Source organism: Microtus oregoni, unplaced genomic scaffold (assembly GCF_018167655.1).
Source record: "Microtus oregoni isolate MIOR12 unplaced genomic scaffold, Mior012 000033F_ref0000390, whole genome shotgun sequence".
Taxonomy (NCBI): Eukaryota; Metazoa; Chordata; class Mammalia; order Rodentia; family Cricetidae; genus Microtus; species Microtus oregoni.
In genome coordinates, this window is record NW_024543092.1 from 23,880,813 (window position 1) to 23,899,536 (window position 18,724).

The window sequence follows — 18,724 nt, forward strand, 5'->3', positions numbered from 1 at the left end:
GGCGTCAGATCCCGTGGAGCTGGAGTTTCAGGTAGTTGTGAGCAGCCTGACCGGGTGCTTAGAGCTTAGGTCTTCTACAAGAGCAGCGAATGCAATAACCTCTTAGACATCCCGTCTCTGCCTGTAGGACTTTCAGCACCACTATACCCTGAGTGTCTCCACTTGGACCTTAGGCAGAGCTTGGCCTTTGAAGTAGGTTTCAGATGTCAGTTATCACGAAAGGGGCAGAGACAGGATGGCTTGTACCCTTTATTCCCTACACCAAGGCCCCGGGCCCTGCTGGCAGGCAGATGCTTCTGTAAGAGGCCAGAGATCTTGTCCAACAAGACAGAACCACACCAAAGTTGCCAGAGGAGCTGACAGTCACCACCCACCTCCTGTCCATTCACTAGCAAGGTTTTAAATGTTCAGACTTGTGGCTTGTAGTTTCGTGGCCATTCTGAAAGGACCGTGCAGGTTCGTGGTCTCTTCTGGAATCTTCTCACACCCATCTCTGCTGCTACCATGTGTTTTTAGAGAATTTTACTCCAGGTACAGGTGACCTAGGGAAAAGCTGCAAAGGGCTTTAGATGGGCCCAGATGATCTTGCAACATGTTGATTAAGAAGTAAGATAGTCCCCGGCCTCAGCCAGCACAGTCTTCATAAAATTAATTTAACAGAACCCTGGTGAACTTCCCTTTGCCAAACATAGTGCACACAGGGCTCTTTAATAAACTTTCTGAAAAAAACTAAGAGGCCTTTTATAAGTAAGTTGTCCCAGTTTATGTCACTCATAAAGAGCAACACCTGGGCACTTCTGGAGACAGACCGCTCTGTAGCACCCAGAAGAGCAAGAGGGCCTCAGGTCCAAGAAGGTACGGTCTCTTCTTTGCCTTGACGAAGACAGTGCAGACTTCTGGATGTGGCTCTGGCTCAGGCTGCATGAAAGGAGACACCCATAGTCAGCCTAGAGGCCCGCAGCTGGGCGGGGGCAGGTCGGTCCCAGTCATGGAAGGGAGCAGATGGCGACTATTGGTGCATTGTTCCCTCCGCAGTCCCAGGAGTAAGGGGTTGGCATGAGGGTCCCTCAGTTACTTTAAGGAGCAGGACTTGATCTGTATGGGCTCCACTCCAGGCTCTGGCCTTGTGGGTAGCTGGACTGTCGGGGAGGCTGCAGAATGAGTCTCTGGAGCATGGAGAAAGACTGTGGAAACAACCCTCCCTGTATCTTCACATTTGCCATCCCCCTGCTTCAGGCTCTCCCTCTCTCTTCCCCTCTGATGCCCTGCTGGCTGCAGGCCTCAGTTTCCTCATCTGTGTATTGTGTATAACAGGAAGCGGTCTTGAGATGCTGTTAGCTATCAGGACAGGATGACGGCTGCCCAGGTGCTTCCTTTCCACATGCGGTGGGTGGGTGTCTGTGTCTCTTCCGAATGCTTTCTCCCTGCTTTAGACTGGGGTTTTTGGTGCCGTGTTTATCCAGCGGCACACCATGACGTGTTGAATGATTGCACAAATGAGCAAACAAGTTGGGGGAGGCTGATAGCTGAGGCCACAGTGGTGCAGCCTTGGGATCTCTACATGTAGAGCCATGGAGCAATGCCATTGGTGCTCTGTGGTTACCGCTGTTCCAGAGGCAATCTTGCTGGGTAGCCTAGGCCAGCCTCGAAATTGAGATTTCCCCGTGCCTCAGCCATGTGATAGGATTACAGTCCTCATACATCTTCCCAGGTTGTGGAGCTGGGAGGCGCCAAAGCCCATAGCCTCTCCTCTCCTGACATGCTGCATCTTTAGTTCTGACTTGGCCTTTCAGGCTATGCTCATGCTGTCCTGTTAGAGACTGAGAGAGCAGAAGCCACTGCCCCTGCTAAGTGATAAAGGGAGAACAAGGTCCTGTCTTCCCAGCCTCCCTGCCCTCCCACCTCCTTGTCTCCCTTTCGATGCCTCCTGCCTCCTCCTCTCCCTTTCAATCCTCGTCCGAACAGGGAGAGCACAGTCCTGTCTTCTTTCTCCCTAGCCTCCTTGCCCTCCCGTCTCCCTTTCCCAAGAAAAGCCACGTAACGTGTGGAGTCCACGATTTCTGGAAGGGACAGCTCACGCTCTGTTAATTGTGCTCTGGAGGAGACATCGGCTCTCTCAGCTGAGCTGCTCACACCTCTGCTCCCCTGGCGTCCACACCACATGCCTTCATCTCTTACTTGGGAAAAGAGTTAGTGTGTCGTCAGGGCACTGCCTTCGGCGAGGCTGCGGGAAAGAGACTGGTTTTATATCTCAACCAAGTACCTGGGCTATGAGATCAAGAGTCTGGTACCCCTTTGTAATTCACCGACACCCCCTTAATTGTGATTTCCTTCACTAGAAATGCCCCTGCGCCCAATAAAAAAGCCATCCCCTTAAAAGGCCTCCTTCATGGGACAGAAGCTCATGCATAGCGGACTTTTAGCGTCCCTTTCTGGTGCTGGCCTGAAGAGTGACATAGCAGGGCCATCCCACTGTGGACACCAAAGAGAAGCACTGTGGAATCCAGGTCACAGCTGGCCCTGGATTCCCTTTGTTTGCCCACGTCCCGGCTTGCCTGCCAGTCCTTCAGGCTGGCACCTTGCAGAGAGGCTGGGAGGGAAAGCTGCACAGTCTTTGACCCTGGACAGAATCCAGACTCCACTAGTGTTTGGATGGCAGAGTGTGTGATCAGGGACCCTTGGTTCTGTAGCACAGCTCTTTCCTGCGGATGGACATCAAGATAGAACTATTTTTGACTAGCTGTAGATTCAGACTGAGTGAAGAGCCTGACGTGAGAACCTGGGTGCCCTGGGAGAGCGCTGGGTGCTCAGAGGGAACCTGCCCCCACCCCACCGCCCTCAGGAGTGGTGGTTTAGCTGCCATGTCTTTTCCTGATCTTGTCTCTAATCAGCTTCTGGTCAACAGTTTGATCTGTTCCTCCTCAGATTATGAAAGATTATCTTAATCCAGTCCCGAAACCCTTTCAAAGAGGGCGTGGCCTCTTTACCACTAATATTATTATTTCACTCAAAAATCAAAACCTACATGCTCAGAATTAGTACCCAAGTCCTGTCATTTGCAGTCAAGAGGGAAAGTGTAAATTCTGCACAGCTACATGCCATGTGTGCAAGGATGTGCCAAGGAGCTCTGCAGGAAGCTAGTCCCTGCAGATGGGTCAGGCCAGGAAGCCAAGGTAAGCTAGGGGGCCGGAATGCAGAGTGGCCGTTCTGGTAAACCTTGGCTCCAGAAGCCACAGAATATGATTGCATACCCTAGTGGGAGAAACATTTAGATGGGAATGAGAAGGTAGAGCTGCTGGTAGGGTTGCAGGGAGATGAGCCAGGCAGTCCGTTGCCCTTCTGACTGCCAGGGTTGCAGGCTACAGTCTCTCAGGTGTGCCATAAGCAGCATCTAGAAAGGGCAGGATGTACGGAGCTGCCTCCTGCCTTCCAGGAGCCTCAGAATCAATTGTTTTTGTGTCTCCAAACATGTCGCCCCACTTTTCAAGAAATACCAGCAAAGTCGTCTCTGCCTTTAAGAGAAGTGCTGATCTCTCTTTCACTGTCGTTCACAACAGAGAAGAAAAAGTAGCCGTTCCCAAGTTGTATCTTTGCTGAGGGTCACTGTGCTAGTTTCGGTCCTGACTGGAGCTTTTCTTCTGATACCCTGAGCAGGTGCTGCAGGAGAGTTGGTATCTGGCGCAGTTTCAATGCATTGGAAGCAAATGGACACTGCCTCAGATTTGGCAGCAGCAAAACCTTTCTCCACAAAGCAACAGATGGGCAGTGTGGTGAATGCAAGTCTTCACACAGAAAGAGACGAGTTCAGTAGAAACACAGGCACCCACAGCCCGACTGTACGGAAAGCAAGCAGTCCTCAGCCTGTGTCCCTCCCCGTCCTGAGAGCTTCACGCTCCTTAGGTCTTTCAGTGTCTGTGTCCTCTTTAAAGACAAGTCTGCAGTTTTTCTTCTTCTAATCAGACTCGTGTTGAAGCCGAAGATGTGCTTTCCTTTAGCACATCATACCCAACCTGTACATCATGGCTGCAACACTCGTCACAGTGATGCGTGCTGACAGGGAGATTGGGGCTGCTTCTCGGGTGCATGAGTTGCCTTCTGTGAAGGTCTTCCACACTTAGCTGCAGACCTTCAGAAATGGGGACTCTCCTATGCTGTCAGGGCTAACCACTTTGGGTGACAGTCTCCCCGCCCCTTGGTGCCAAGTGGCATGTGTACTTTCACTAGAACACGAGAATGCACTTTGAACTTATCAAAACGCAGTGAAGAAGCTGCTTCCCTCAGCTGATGAAAACCATTCGGCCGGCCATTCTAATTCCATTCTTTATTTTCCTCTCTTAGGGTCAATAAATGAGAAGTTGCCCCAGCGGGAAGGCGCAGGAAAAGCAGGTAACTATCTTGAAATAAATTTGCATGATGGTATATAAGATTCTGTCTGATTGTGCCTTTAAATGATCCTCGAGTTTAAAGATGAGCTATGTTGGAACCTGCTACCCAGATCTCCCAGCAGCGTAGATCCAGTCCCGCCTTTGCTAGTCTCCTGTGGGTCAGGCAGCACACTCAGGGGTGTTGGTACAGTTTGGTCGGGATGCCCGAAAGGGGCTCAGGACTACTGTGGGTATCTTCAGCTTTAGGTGTGTCAGAGAGTACCGCAGTACACGAGACAGCTGTGATGTGTCAGGTAACACCATGGGTGTGGCAGGTTCAGCTGGAGGCAGGAGTGCTGTGTTCTACCCTGGTGTATCAGGGAACACTACAGGTCTGTGAGGACCACTGGAGATGTGTCAGGTTGAGCTATCAGTGAACTACATTCGGCTCTGAGTGTGTCCTGCCCAATTGCAGGTGTGTCAGGGTCCCTGTAGGTGTACTGAGTTCTATTGTAGGTGTGTTGAGTGACTCAGGGGACATTAAGAGAGGCACCTAGCAAGAGTACAGAGGTTCATTATTTTGACTCCTCAAGCATTCCAAACTGTAGAAGTTAGTGAGGACAGTGCTGGTGTCTGTGAGCAGATGACAGCTTTTCTCCACGCAGGCACTCTTCTGAGACAGCTTGGGAAGATCTGTCCCTTGTTCCTTGATCTTCCTCAGTGTCCCCCACCCCAGTCCCTGGGACACACATTCTGCTTTAAGTCTTTGAAGTCAGGAGGTTTTCAAGATGAAATGATTTTTTTCTGCATAACTGTAGGCATTTCTCTTCATTCTGCTGTGGGTTATAGTATAGTAAACCTGACAAAGAGAAGTAAGATGAAGACAGGACAAAGGGAGCTGAGTTTGTTCAGCCACTTTCCCATAACATAAACTGAAAGTGTTAGCCAGGAGCTGGGCTTCTTGCTCTGGAAAAAAAGATATTCACAGCATTAAGATACATGCATGGAAGAAGCTCAGAGAGGCTAGGTATAGAGAGTCAGATGTAGAGAGACACAGGGCAGGTGCAGAGAGACCGGGGTAGATACACAGAGACCCGGGGCAGATGCAGAGAGACCAGGGTAGATACACAGAGACCCGGGGTAGATGTAGAGAGACCAGGGTAGATACAGAGACAGAGACCCGGGGCAGATGCAGAGAGACCAGGGTAGATACAGAGACAGAGACCCAGGGCGGATGCAGAGAGACCGGGGTAGATACAGAGACAGAGACCCGGGGCAGATGCAGAGAGACTGGGGTAGATACACAGAGACCCGGGGCGGATGCAGAGAGACCAGGGTAGATACAGAGACAGAGACCCGGGGCGGATGCAGAGAGACCAGGGTAGATACACAGAGACCCGGGGCAGATGCAGAGAGACCAGGGTAGATACAGAGACAGAGACCCGGGGCAGATGCAGAGAGACCGGGGTAGATACAGAGACAGAGACCCGGGGCGGACAGCATGAGAACTAGAACATCCTCAGAGGCTTGAGGTGTGCTCCGAGGAGTCTGAAGCAGGCACGGTCATAGATCATTCAGTGTACAGAACCCTCGAGGACGTACGGGAGGGTGCAGTACAGAATTCACTTGCTGGGAGAGCCATGACGAAATCTTGGTGGAAGCTGTGCCACTTCCGCAGAAGGCATGAGAGGGCACGGTTTGCATTTAGTAGAAAAATGGGTACACAAGTGATGACGGTTGCTCCTAGTGCTGGGTTTTAGGAAAATAAGTGACAGTTTGTTAGTAGAAAATTAGCCTAATTCTGAGAGTGGGGAGCGGTATATGATTCTACTGCCTGTAAACATCTCAAGAAAGAAACAGGCCCCTGAACGGAACCCCACTGCTCTCTGCGCATGCGCCTGCACGTGTGTGCACATGCGCTCAAGAACATGTTAAGGAAACAGCAGTCCAGGTTTAGAGAGAAAAGAAACAGAGCAGAAATGTGGAGAAGAAGTACAGCTCCCCCACTTTTTAAACTGTCTGGGCTGGTTGGACAAGACCTGGGCACAGCTCCACCTTCAGGCTGGACATCAAGCATGCCCACCTTACTCTGGGAAGCCGGGCCTGCATTCAGCCATCAGGGACCCTGTGGCTTTGAGAATGTCTCCCCAGGGTGATCTGCTCCTCAGCAATTACACACCAGCAAGAATGTTTCGGGCAAATCCCCAGGAGACTTACCTATAGGCTTCTCCTCTGATCCTTTAAGATACTTAGCATATTAAATTTGTTTTAAATGCATTATTCATTTAATTCATTAATTTTATTTTCTTAGAAAACAAAACAGTTGAACAGCAAACTCCCCCATGCTGTCACTGCCAACCCTAGGCTCACGTGTTCCATAGAAGTCATATTGCATTTTTGATGTTTGGGCAGTCATTTTTTCAAGGGATTCTCCTTTGCTCCCCTAAAAGCTTCACGTGGGGCCTCTAGACAGCTGGAGGATACAGTAGGGTCACAGTTAGCTGAGCCCCATGTCCAGCCCGTGTCTTATTTGCTGCTTCTGAAATGACGGGGGCAGACTTGAACTAAAGCAGTGGGGAGGAGCTGGAGGTACCAAGTGTCCACTCACTGCTCTGTCGGGTGCTCTGACCCTGAACCTCACAGGGCATCCACAAGGAGGTGCTTAATACATTCAGTGATGATTATCCTCCAAGAAACGGGGCCATTCCTGTCGGTGCCCACGCTGCCCTCCCACCAACCCCTGCATTAGTTTGACCCTTCCCACACTGCAGCCTCCCATGCATGCTGCTCCTGAGTCCCCTCTCTGTGGAAGGATGTGAGGGAAGCGAGGGCTTGCTGGACCAGATTGTGACTCCCAAAGTGGCCTGTGCAAGGGAACACACCCAGGAATGGTCTCTCAGCTCCCACAGTGACCCCTGTGGGTCTTTTCACTCTTCCCCACCTTGTGGCCTTTGCCGACCAGGTTTTCTTTCCTAAAATGAGGTCCTCCTGCTCACAGTTTTCCACTTGCCCCTCACTGCCCGATAATGGCCACTGATTGGTTTAGAATTTCATCCAGGGTCCCTCGTGGGGGCCTTGGTTTTCAGGTTCCTGTAGCATTTGAGAGTAGCAGCCCCAAGGCAGCAGGTCAATGTTTGCTCTGTGCTGGGCTGTGTGGGGATGGTCTGTGGGGGTGGTTTGCAAGTCCTGGGCTCCAGCCTGGATGCACACTTACTTAGCTTACTCTCATAATTGTAGTCTCCTTGCAAATCTTTTCCGTTCTGAATTCAGATGATGCTGCAGCCCCAGCATTGGAGACTCAGCCCCAAGGAGATGAAGAAGGTGAGCTGGTGTGGTGGACTGGGCAGGGAGCAGGGAAGGACGGCCAGGGTTGGGGACGTGGTGTCGAGTCTCTATGGGTACGATGCTGTTCACAATCTAGACACACACAGAAGGATTTTGCCTGGTGTCACTTGTGAACCAAAAGGACTCCTCAACCCAAATTCTACACAGAAAGATAGCTACCGGGAAGGTCAGCAAACAGACAGGTCAAGTGACGTCAAACTGCTTCTGTAGGTGTAGAGACAGAAGAATGAGGACCATAATAGTATGCTATGCGCTAGGTCTTTCCCGAGAGAAGTCCCAGCACACACACACACACACACACACACACACACACACACACACACGCAGCGTGGAGAACAAGCAGGCTCTTTGCTTGACTGCAGTCATCAGTTCGCCATTGGTGTCAAGAAAACAGGAGGTTGTCTTAATATAGATGCAAAATAATCAAGAGAGGGCTGGCTGTGTGTGGTCGTTTCCAGCGTCACGAGGCACCATTGCTTTTCCTGGTGATTTTCCACATTGCCACAGGGGATCTGCCAAGCAGAATACCTTGGTAGCCAATTTATTGATGTAAATGTATGCGTTTACATTGTTTCAGAGGTGTGATTACATGTGCTATCTCCCTGTTTACATAGCTGGTCTTTATGACAGCTATGACAAGGATAGATGTTCACCTTTAATGGATTGTCTGTGGCATTGGTTATGTTCTCTGGTCAGATGTGGCCAGCTTTGGGGAAAATGGATAAGGACTACACATTGTAAGAAGCAAAAGACCGGAGGACAGAATCCCACATGCTTCCCAAACATCAGCAGTGGTTGGTGTGTACTGGAGATACTCTGAGCTCCGCCACGTTAACCCTCCATCCTGCACACCCCCAGTCCAGCCAGAAGAACTCAGGGCTGCCTGTCCCATGTGGAAGGGGGTTGAAACCCAGGCACTATACAGGCCCTGTGTTCTCAGGGCAGTATAATGACCCTGCCATGCATAGTCAATCACATTTGGTAGCCAGTGTTAAGGGGATACTTTCCTCAATGGTGTTATGTGAAAGTTATATTTTAAATATTTTATTTTGTGTTGAGTCATTTAGGTATGTGAGAACTTTGCTTACTCCATGGGATGTGTTGATGCCTTGGGCTGCTTCTTCTCTCCATCTTACTCCCTCCCTCTATCCCCTACTCAGTGGTGCGGAGGATCAAACCTAAGGCCTCCTAGGCAGATCACTGCACCACTGAGCTACACTCCCAGCTCACATTGGAGTGTTTTGTAACCCTTAGAACCTGTCTTAATTCAAGCAGCTTTTACTTATCACTTTCAGATTAAGAAAAAATATACTGAAGATTTTATATTATTGTGTTTTTTTTTTGTCATGTGCATTCAGCCACTTTTAGCTGTCTTAAAAAGATGTAGCACACCTTTATTTATTATACTGGGGAGCGAGAGTGGGGGCGGTCAGGGCATCTACCGGGTTCCATAGCTGAGGACTCCATGCTTCCTGATGAACTGTTCGCTGTCTTGTCGTTTCTCTAGATATTGCATCCCGTTATCCCACGCTCTGGACTGAGCAAGTTAAAAGTCGCCAGAACAAGACCAATAAAAACTCAGGTAAATTGGGACCTGGTGTCCTTCTGTGAGGGAGTATTTGATTCAGGAGTTTTACCTTCTGCAAGTTTCTTAAATGTTTTTATTAGCTTCTCTGCATGCTTTGCAGGAGTTCTGTGCAGCTGTGTGGTAGGCTGTGCTTTCAGGCGCGCGCACGTGTGTGTGTGTGTGTGTGTGTGTGTGTGTGTGTATGTGTGTGTGTGCGCGGGTGGGTGTGTATTTGTGTGTGGGGGGGTTGTTGGTGAGTGCTCTCTTTGAAGCAGTTTCTGGACTGTTCCAGGTAAAAGCCTCCAAATGTATGGATTGTACCTCTTACGGAGTGGCAGTGACAGACTGACCTTTAGAAGCAACTGCTCTGACATTTTGTAGACAAGCTATGCAGCTTCTTAGTCACCGCCTGGTTTCAGGAGTTTATGGAGCTCAGTGGGTGGGTGTCCCGCTGGTTTCCTCTGGCCTTTTGTAGAATCTGAATCTGCCCTCTGGGTTAGTGGATAGGCAGCCAAGGAAGGTCAGGGTGACCACAGGAATTTCCTGGGATTGACCTTGTTCACAGGGATGAGAGGCAAGCACTCCCAAGGGCATCCTGGCACACAGTGCCACTGTCTGGGCTGTACGATCCTTTCAAAGGGCGTTTTTAATCTGCTACTTTAGAGCGCTAAGCTCAGGGTGCCACAGCTCTGAATAGGAAGAATGTACCTGACTCCATATGCAGTGTAAAGAGAACTGGCTGTCAAGAAGACTGTATCTGGCGGTGTACAACCTCAAATCCTCAGGAGACCCCATCTGGGACCACACAGGTGTTAGACAAGGGGCCTCGTTGCACAAAAGAAGACTTATACAGAATGGCCAGTGGGCACCACCCCACTAGGCTCCCCATCCATTTCCTCCTGGCCCTGGCTCTGAATGGCTGAGCCTCACCTTGTCGCTGATGGAGACTCTTCAACTGCCAGAGTAAGAATAGAACTCAAAGACTTCACTGCCAGTTTTAAGTATGCATATGGCAGGAAATTTTAAATACTTTTCCCCTCAGCAATGATTACTATAGACAACTTTCCCTGTTGTTTTAGCTTGATTTCTGTAGCTGTGATAAAACTCTCTGACCAAAACCAGCATAGGGTAGGAAAGGGTTTATTCAGTTTAAACTTCCCGGTCACAGGTCATCACTGAGGGAAGTCAGTGAACTCAAGAATAAACTTAGAGATGTGCCTGCTCACTATTCCCCACAGCCTTGTCTCAGGTCAAAGCAATGTGGTAGGGCCATGGAAGATACTGCTTGCTGGCTTGCAGGCAGGCTTGTTTATGCTCAGCATCTTTTTATGTAGTTCGGAATCTTCTGCCTAGGAATGGTGCCTCCCACAGTAGACTGGGCAGATATGATCTGGGCAATCCCTCAGCCACGGCTTTCCTCTCCAGTGACTCTAGGCTGTGCCAAGCTGACAGTTAAGGCTAGCCAGAGCACCCAATGTATAAAAAGCCACCCATATGTCTCTCTCATAACCTCAAAAAATGCCTTTATCCAATTCTGTTCCCATACTTACAAAAGTTTCCCTATTCAACACTCTCCTACACAAACCAATTAGTGTATGAGAAAATAATTAAATCATTGCTCGTTTCCAACTTATTGTTTTACTGATGGGTCTCGAGAGCCCCTCATGGGAGAAGCAATATGGCCATGACTGACTGTGACCTGAGAAACATAGAGATGATTATAAACACAGCCACTGGGAATGTGTAACTTGAAGGTACATTTAATTATGCTATGGGAAGAATTTCAACTTAAACAGATAACTTGTAGAACAAGGGGCTCACCTCTCAGACACCTTTGGCCAAGTGTAGGGCCAATTATAACTAATCTTCGAATACTGAGAATTGAAACAAAATGCCTGAGGAAAGTCCAGATTGCCTATAATAGCATAGATTATCATAGTTTGTTTTAAATTTCTATATAGGAGTAGAATTCAAGGCAGAGACGTTAAGTTGATTTATAGACATTGGTTGTGAAGCCAATTGGTTTGTGTGTGTTTAACTGTTATCCACTTTCTGAGGGTCAAGAAGGTGGCTCTACATGGTATCATAGGATATTAAACGTAATATTCGCAGAAAAGCTGTGAATTCTCTTTGCCTTTTGTGTCCTGGCTATTGTTAGCACCGTGGGAAGAGATTTATTTGCGTTTCATTTCTATTTTAAAAGCCACCTTTACTTACAATCATCTATGTAGAGATGTTTATTTAATCAAACGTTTAAGGGTTGGAATGTAGATTGGCAGCAGAGTACTCTCATACCAGGCTTTTATCCCAGGGTGACAAAGCTACTATGAGAGTGGTAATTTATGAGCTATTACTCTGTATTTAAACACTGACTTATCTCATTGTGATTCTCACAAGCTCTCTTAGAGCAGACGGCAGACTGGAAAGGCACTGCTTTCCTTTTATATGAAAACTATACACATCAATTAGCATTTCTTCCACGAGCTAATACTAAAATTATTATATTTTGCTACAAAATCTGTAGGGTACCATGGTGTGTATGAGACGGTGAGTGTGAACCAAACAGGCTTCCGGGTAAAGAGTAACAGCAGGAACCGTTCTTGAAAAGAAAACACAAGGGGGCCCTAGTCTGTGAAATTTACACATAGTAGCTATGTAAATACATAAGAAATATTTATTTTCTAAATTAGCAGTCTTGTGTTCCATGGGCTCTCATGGTACTATTGTCTTGCTGTTAAGCAAGTAAGCAAACAAAAAACAAACAGATAAATTGCACATACAGACACACACACACACACACACACACACACACACACAGAGAGAGAGAGAGAGAGAGAGAGAGAGAGAGAGAGAGAGAGATTTTCAGTGCCATTATACTTTGATAGTTGGACCTTTTCTTCTTGGTTGGCTCACCTAGTAAGAGAACAAACTGATGTACACTAAGTGAATGAATATGTTCTTAACTTGATTTTTGCTAAAAAGTGCATTATTCTTCAAATTTTCTTGTCAATGTAAAATGGAAGTTGCTTCACTTCCTTCCACTCTTGAATCTGAATCATCTTACTACACATATTAATACTTATTTTTCTATTCATGGGAATATGTATTGATTGATCGCAAAGTGTTTTGGATAGGAGGTTTTGTCTAAATGACCACGAACTGGATGCTTACTCTGACAATGCTTCAAACTTCTCTCTGTGTCTACAAATGAATGATTAGCTGGAGATGTTTTGCCATGGGGCACGTGTGGAGTATGGAGTTGAGTGTGAACTCAAGAATTGTCCATGGAAATGCTCTGGCAGAAGGACTAGTGCCCCAGGGAAGGGGTACTGGGGAAGGGGTGGCTGGGAGGCTGTGTACAGCTTGCTTCAGGTCAGCAGAGTTCTCTGACGATCAGAATCAAGCTCACACGTGGAGCAAACTCACCGTTCTGCCCGCTCTGCTCCCGGTGCCTGAGCTATAGCTGGGAGAAGTCACAGGGATGTTTTCCAAGGTAAGAGGCCTGTTACTTCTAGGGGAGCCTTTGAAAGGACCCACAGGCTCTGCCAGGGCAGGGGTTCTTAGTCAGCACCTGCTTTCTGGGCACAAGAGCTCTCTGGAATTTTGCAAGTTCTTTGTGAGGACTTCATTGGACAGCTGCAAGTCAACCTGCCAGTTTTTCTCTCCCGGGATGGACACCAGGCACAGTCACTCCGCACAGCTCCACTGAGTTCCCTCCTTCTCATAGCGAACATTTCCTTCCTCAGTCTCTTTTAGCCAGTGTGAGTTAGAACTACCATCAGCATCCAGCCAGGGCATCTCATAAATGGTTGACTGCCACTTTAAGACGAGAAAAGTCATGCAAAGCCTGAGAGAGACTGACCGCAGCTGTCTTCTGCATTCACGTGGTCTAGATCAGAAGCTCCCAGGTTGTGAGCCCTGGGAGGAGGGGCTCCTTGCCTCTACCCCCTCCTCATCTGACCATGGTCAAAGGTGATATAAACTGTCCATTGCCTGGGGGTTGACAGATTCAGTTCTGTGGCCAAGGATAGAATCATTTCAAAATGGAGCCAGACTGGATTCAGACTGGCAGAGACCTCCTGAGACACCCTCACTTCTCAGGCCTGAACCCTGGGAAGGGCAGCAGGGGAGAGGCTTCTTCCCAGAGACTGTGGCTAGAGAAAGGTGAGGTTGAGTTTATCTCTGGAGGGAGGCAGAGGTGCTGGTGTTTGTTCTGAGCCTTGCCATTCTACCTAGAGTTCAAAATCTCAAGGTAACGGGCGGTGGTTTTGTGTCTATGGCAACTGTAGCTCCTACCATCTAGATGAACACCTATAGACCTCAAAGGGACCCACTCCAGTGGACTCTGGCTTGAGCCCAGGACCTCCACAGATGGTCTTGTTCGTTCAGGACTTCAGGAGCCAAAGGGAACTCCACATCAGCTGGGGTTGCTGTGGCTACCTTTCACTTTTCTTACTCCTACATGGACACTGAAATACTCCAGACCAAGTGGGAGCCATGTGGACTTCAGGCCAGTCACCCCAGTGGTACTTACCAGGGTCAGAATGGAGTTCACGGGGTACAGCATCGACAGTTGTCCCCTTTGCTAGCTGTGAGAGGAGAGAGGTGGCCTGACTCCTCTCTCCATCAGGAGGATCATTCGAGGCTCCTTATAAAGGCTCCATTACACAGAGTAGCCTGGCCACAGGAAGAGAACCCTCTTGTGAAAGGCTACAGCCAAAGCCTGTGGCAGATGAACTGTGGTGGGCAGAGTGTCCATGGTCACCAGCTACTAACTCAGGGGTGAATTCTGAGGGCTGTGGCTCCCTGTGACTGGGTAATCTCCTCAAGTCACGCCTCCCAGGTCAGGACGCTGTGGCTTTAGTTCCAGCTGTCTGCACACAGCACTACCTGAGTACCGGCCAAGGACCAGCCATCTCCTGTACCACTGAAGGCCTTCTGGTTACAGCTCCCGTGTTTGCAGCTGGACCTCCCTCCCACTTGTAGTGAGAGGTGGTGTATCTGGGTGCTAATTATCTCCCTGCCTTGTTTGTAGCACGATTAATAAAAACCCAGAGACAGAAATTGGGGCTCAACCTGAAGGTCAGAAAAGCAAAACACCAGTCACTGGCTCTTACCTCAACCTTAGTCTGAAATGATGATCCTGCCTCCAGGAATCTCAGAATGACACTGTGTCTGAGAGCTGTCTTCTCCCCTTTTATAATCCTCTCTAGTGCTGGGATTAAAGGCATGCACCCCTGGGATTAAAGGCATGCACCTCCCGGTTTCTATGACAAACTAGTGTGGCTGCTGGGATCAAAGGTGTGTGTCATTGTCATCTGGTCTGGAAGGCTGACCAGAGGGGCTGTTTCACTCTCTGATCTTCAGGCAGGCTTTATTTATTAAAATACAGATGAAACATCACTACACTTGTTTATGTTTTAATGCAGGATGGAAGATGTTGAGTATCTGTTTTGTTTTTCTCTCCCTCCCTGACTCTTCCAGCTGCTCTGGAGCTCAAGGCCGAGCCTCTGCAGAGCTCCCTGTATCAGTCTTGCCTGCAGCCTGCTGGACAAGGCTAGTCGCTCCATCTCCCTCAGGCCTCCCCCACCTTTCCCGGTCTTTCTGGGTTTTGCACAAGTTGGAGCAAACATAGAGGCCTGGGTTGTGTCATCTTCAGACACCTCCTCCCCTACTCTGTCCCTCCTCAGCAGCTAAACACTTCTATGGCTCCTGTCCAAAAGGACATCCTTGATGGTCACCATGTCCTGTGGTTTTATGTGACCCCATCAGTGGAAATATTTTCTGCCTTATCCGGGATTGATAACTTTTGCTTTATTGCACATATTAAAATTAATGCCAAAAGATAATTATCTTTTAATTTTGCTTTAAATCAAGCTAAATTGCATTCCCTAGGGGAAAATAATATGAATTACATTTCTGTTGTAACTTTTAGGTTTTTCCCTTTCCTCATGTTTTTTTCAAAAGCAACATTATAAAAGCATCAAAACACCATTTAGACCCTTAAGTTATAAAGCTTTGGTCATTTGAAGAGATCAAAATCTATAAATTACATAATTCCCATTAAGTGTGGCTGTAACCATGCATGATTTTAAAGTGTTCATTATCCTGCCTTAAAATGTACATGACCAAGTTGATTTAATTTCCCTAGCTATACAGGGGTGTGTTAATTTCAAACATGCTTAATTCTCAGATTTCAATGTCCAATCAAACTGTAAATGATCAGAGCATTCAAAGTTCAGAAAGAAAAGAAATAAAGGTGGTGAAATTGAGCGGGTGCTGAGTAGGCTGGTTGGAAACACGCCAATGCCGCTCCGTGGAGAGAGGTACGTTTGACTTTAATCTCTGAAGTTCAATTTGCCACTGAATCACTAGGTCCAACCGGAGTCTCCTATGGAGTCTGGGCTATGCAGAATGAACCTGAATTAAACAAGCATGGCCTGCTGGTGTTTCTCTGCTTCCTGGCTTTGGCTGGGGGAGAGTACAGGGATTGTGTTCTGGTGGGTCTGGTAGAAGCCCGCTGGACACAGGAAGCGGTTTGAGTGTGACAACAGAAAAGAGGCAGTCTCCTCAGAGCTGACCCTGCTAGCCAGGCCCCATGGTCCTCCTCATCAAACCCGGAAGAGTGGCAGGCATCTGAAGAGGCAGAGGAACATGATGAGGTCTCGCAGACCAGAAAACAGATTTTTCCAGATTCACCTGGAGCTCGTGGACTGGACAGCCCAAGGATGTGTGCTCCTTCTACGGGCAGCACCCAGCTAATGGAGCCATTCACCTGATGGGCATCGGGGCTACTGTGGCTTAGGGTCCTCCGGGCCTTGGGAAGCACAGAGAGGAGAGGCTCCAGGCTGAGGCTGCCTCTCACCATGGGATCTGGACAGAGAATGTGGCCTCTTGAGGAGGTGATGAGGTCTACCCCATAGGGAAGCACTAGTTCTCGGTCCTGTTGGATCATGCATACCCAATCAGCAAGTAGAAAGTGAACTGACATCCAGGTATGTGTGTCGCAGCTTAGTGCCCAGCTTGGCAGAAGGCAGGGACCAGGGCTTTTCTGGGAACGCTTGTGTTTTCCTGTGACAAGGTGGCTGATTCAGATGTTGGGGTTACAACGACAGGGTGAAAAGTGCTCTGATAAACGCACCAAGGATTTACCTGGAGCCATGAGCTCGGCGAGGCCACCCTTCACCACACAGGCTGTGTGAAGGGCCGAGTGTGCATTCATGCTTGAGAACAGAGCTTCACAGAGGAAATTTTACCTCGAGTTGGAGAACATGTCTGACCCGTCAACAAGGGAGGCTGCTTTAGGAAATGACCACACAGTTGACCTGAAGTTAACTGCCATGCCTTCACATGAAAGGTCAGCTCACTCAAAGTCAGTGTCCTTGCGTATGCAGCCACTTTTCTCCTTCACTGGGGGATGCTAGCTAACACTTTGTGTTGGGTGGACAGTGGAAAATGTTGTGATCAGTCACAAGTATTTCTCCAAGCCCATCTTCCCTGCAAGGGACAGAGTGAAATGTCTTTCCTTATCACGTGTAAGCCACTGTCTGATTCAACATGCGTGCCAAGCATGAGGCATCAGTACAGTCACAACAGGTTGACCAACCTACACATTTGCAAACAGAAAGTGGTTAGAAGTATTTGATGTACATACATGAGGACTGGAATTCAAACTCCCCAGAGCCCATGTAAAAGCCTGATATGTAGTGTGAGCATCTGTAATTCCAATGCCCCTACAGGGAAGTGGGAGATTGAGACAGGAGTTCCCTGCCCAGTTAGACTGTGCAGACAGTGGAAAAACAACAAAGGCAGCCTGCTCAAGCTAAGCACCATTGAGGGCCAGTACCCATGGTTGTTTTCTGACCTTTGCACAAATGCAGGGGCACACATGATCGTATTCATATACATGAATGTACATGTGTATACATACATCCATACACCTATATACATAAATACCCAAAACATGATAGAACATTTGCTAGGATTTTGATTTATTTCCAAGAATCACCTAGTGGTTGTGCATACACATGGATATGTATAACCAAACATAGGCTAAATCATTATTTATTCAAAGGCATCTTTTTGTTTCAGACAGAACATTTCCTAACCCCTTCTTGTCCTCACACTGTCATCTTCCCCTTCGATATGTCCATGTCCTACATAAACACTGTATAAGAGTTGTGATCATGTTTTTGTTTAGAACCATCTGAATGTGTTGCTCAAGTTCACATCACCAAGGTGGTGCTATGATGGGGGCCACTAGGAAGGTGCTTAGATCTCTAGGTAGGGCTTTATGGTAGTATTAGAACTCTTATGGAAAGGCATAAGGGGGCCCCGTAGTAGTATCAAAGAGTTCCACAGGAGCCCAGAATGGAGTATAACAAAGCTTTATTTATTTGGGGATAAACTCATAGTAAGGGTAGCCACCCACAGTTTTCTGAGTGCACTGGGAACTGGAACTGAATCCAGCAGAAAAAGGGGCCATACACATTTTTCTTGTCATCTGCACTTAGAGTACATGAGACCATCTTTGATCAAAGTGGGCCAGTATCTTAAAGGCTATTGGCTGAAGGTGTTCCCACAGCAGGCCCCCTGTTCCACTGTCTCAGGAACATATGGAAGGCATCGTGTGTGAAGGAGAAGATGCACTCTGACCAGATATGGAGGCTGTCCATTCTGATCTTGGGCTCTAGATTGTAGGGAGTCAGCTGTCCATCTGCCCAGGTCCTGATGCTCTTGTTAAGGCAGAGCACCAGCTCAGAAGGCTCTCACAGTGCTGAGGAGAGCAGAGTTCATCTTTCGTGCTTGCAGCTGCTCATGCACCTTCTGTAGATGCTGGTGGGGGCTTCTAGAGCCTGCTCACCCACCCTACTCTTGCAGGTAGCCCCAGGGAAAGACATGAGCTCTTAGTTCTCATGTTGCTGCCTCTGAAGTCACCCTGATGATACGTTTTAAGCTTTTCCTTGGTGTGTTGGAAGTTAATGATTTAATGATGAAATTTATGAGGCACCAGGAACCCAAACTCACCATTACTGGTGTGAAGTTCTGAATATATTTGAATGCTTCTGATAATCTCACTGGATATGAACATAACACTACTCTCAGGAAGGCTATGAGAGAAAGGCCTCTGAGGCATTCTGGGTATGAGTCTTTGACACAGGATAGCCAGACACATCACCCTATTCTTTAATCTGCCTTCATGTTTTCTTGGGTATCCTTTGATGCCTGGTGTTTTCCTTTGGGTGGATCCTGTTCATTTGGTTTTTCTTGTCAAATCTTGTCAAATTTTTTCATTTCTTGTCAAATCTCCTTCTGCAGAATGCTTGCCTAGCTTTGTCCTTTGTGGTGGTCAGTGTCAGTGACTAGGGTCCTTGAACAGGGATTGGTGGAGCTGCTGTTGGTTCAGGAGCCTTTGTGCCCCTGAAGGCAATGGGTCTTGCCATCAAAC

The 18,724-nt window shown here is 48.1% G+C and overlaps 1 protein-coding gene across 2 annotated transcripts in view; it reads left to right on the forward strand.

The window, feature by feature from the left end:
• Nucleotides 1-18,724, forward strand: part of Smoc2 (SPARC related modular calcium binding 2) — a 131,021-nt gene that overhangs the window by 65,971 nt on the left and 46,326 nt on the right. Inside the window, exons 5-7 of one of the 2 annotated variants that reach the window (XM_041680126.1) lie at nucleotides 4,339-4,386; nucleotides 7,602-7,685; nucleotides 9,217-9,291. In XM_041680126.1, the coding sequence (XP_041536060.1) occupies nucleotides 4,339-4,386; nucleotides 7,602-7,685; nucleotides 9,217-9,291 (207 nt within the window). The remainder of the gene's footprint in view (nucleotides 1-4,338; nucleotides 4,387-7,601; nucleotides 7,686-9,216; nucleotides 9,292-18,724) is intronic. The other variant, XM_041680127.1, reaches the window with a different exon arrangement.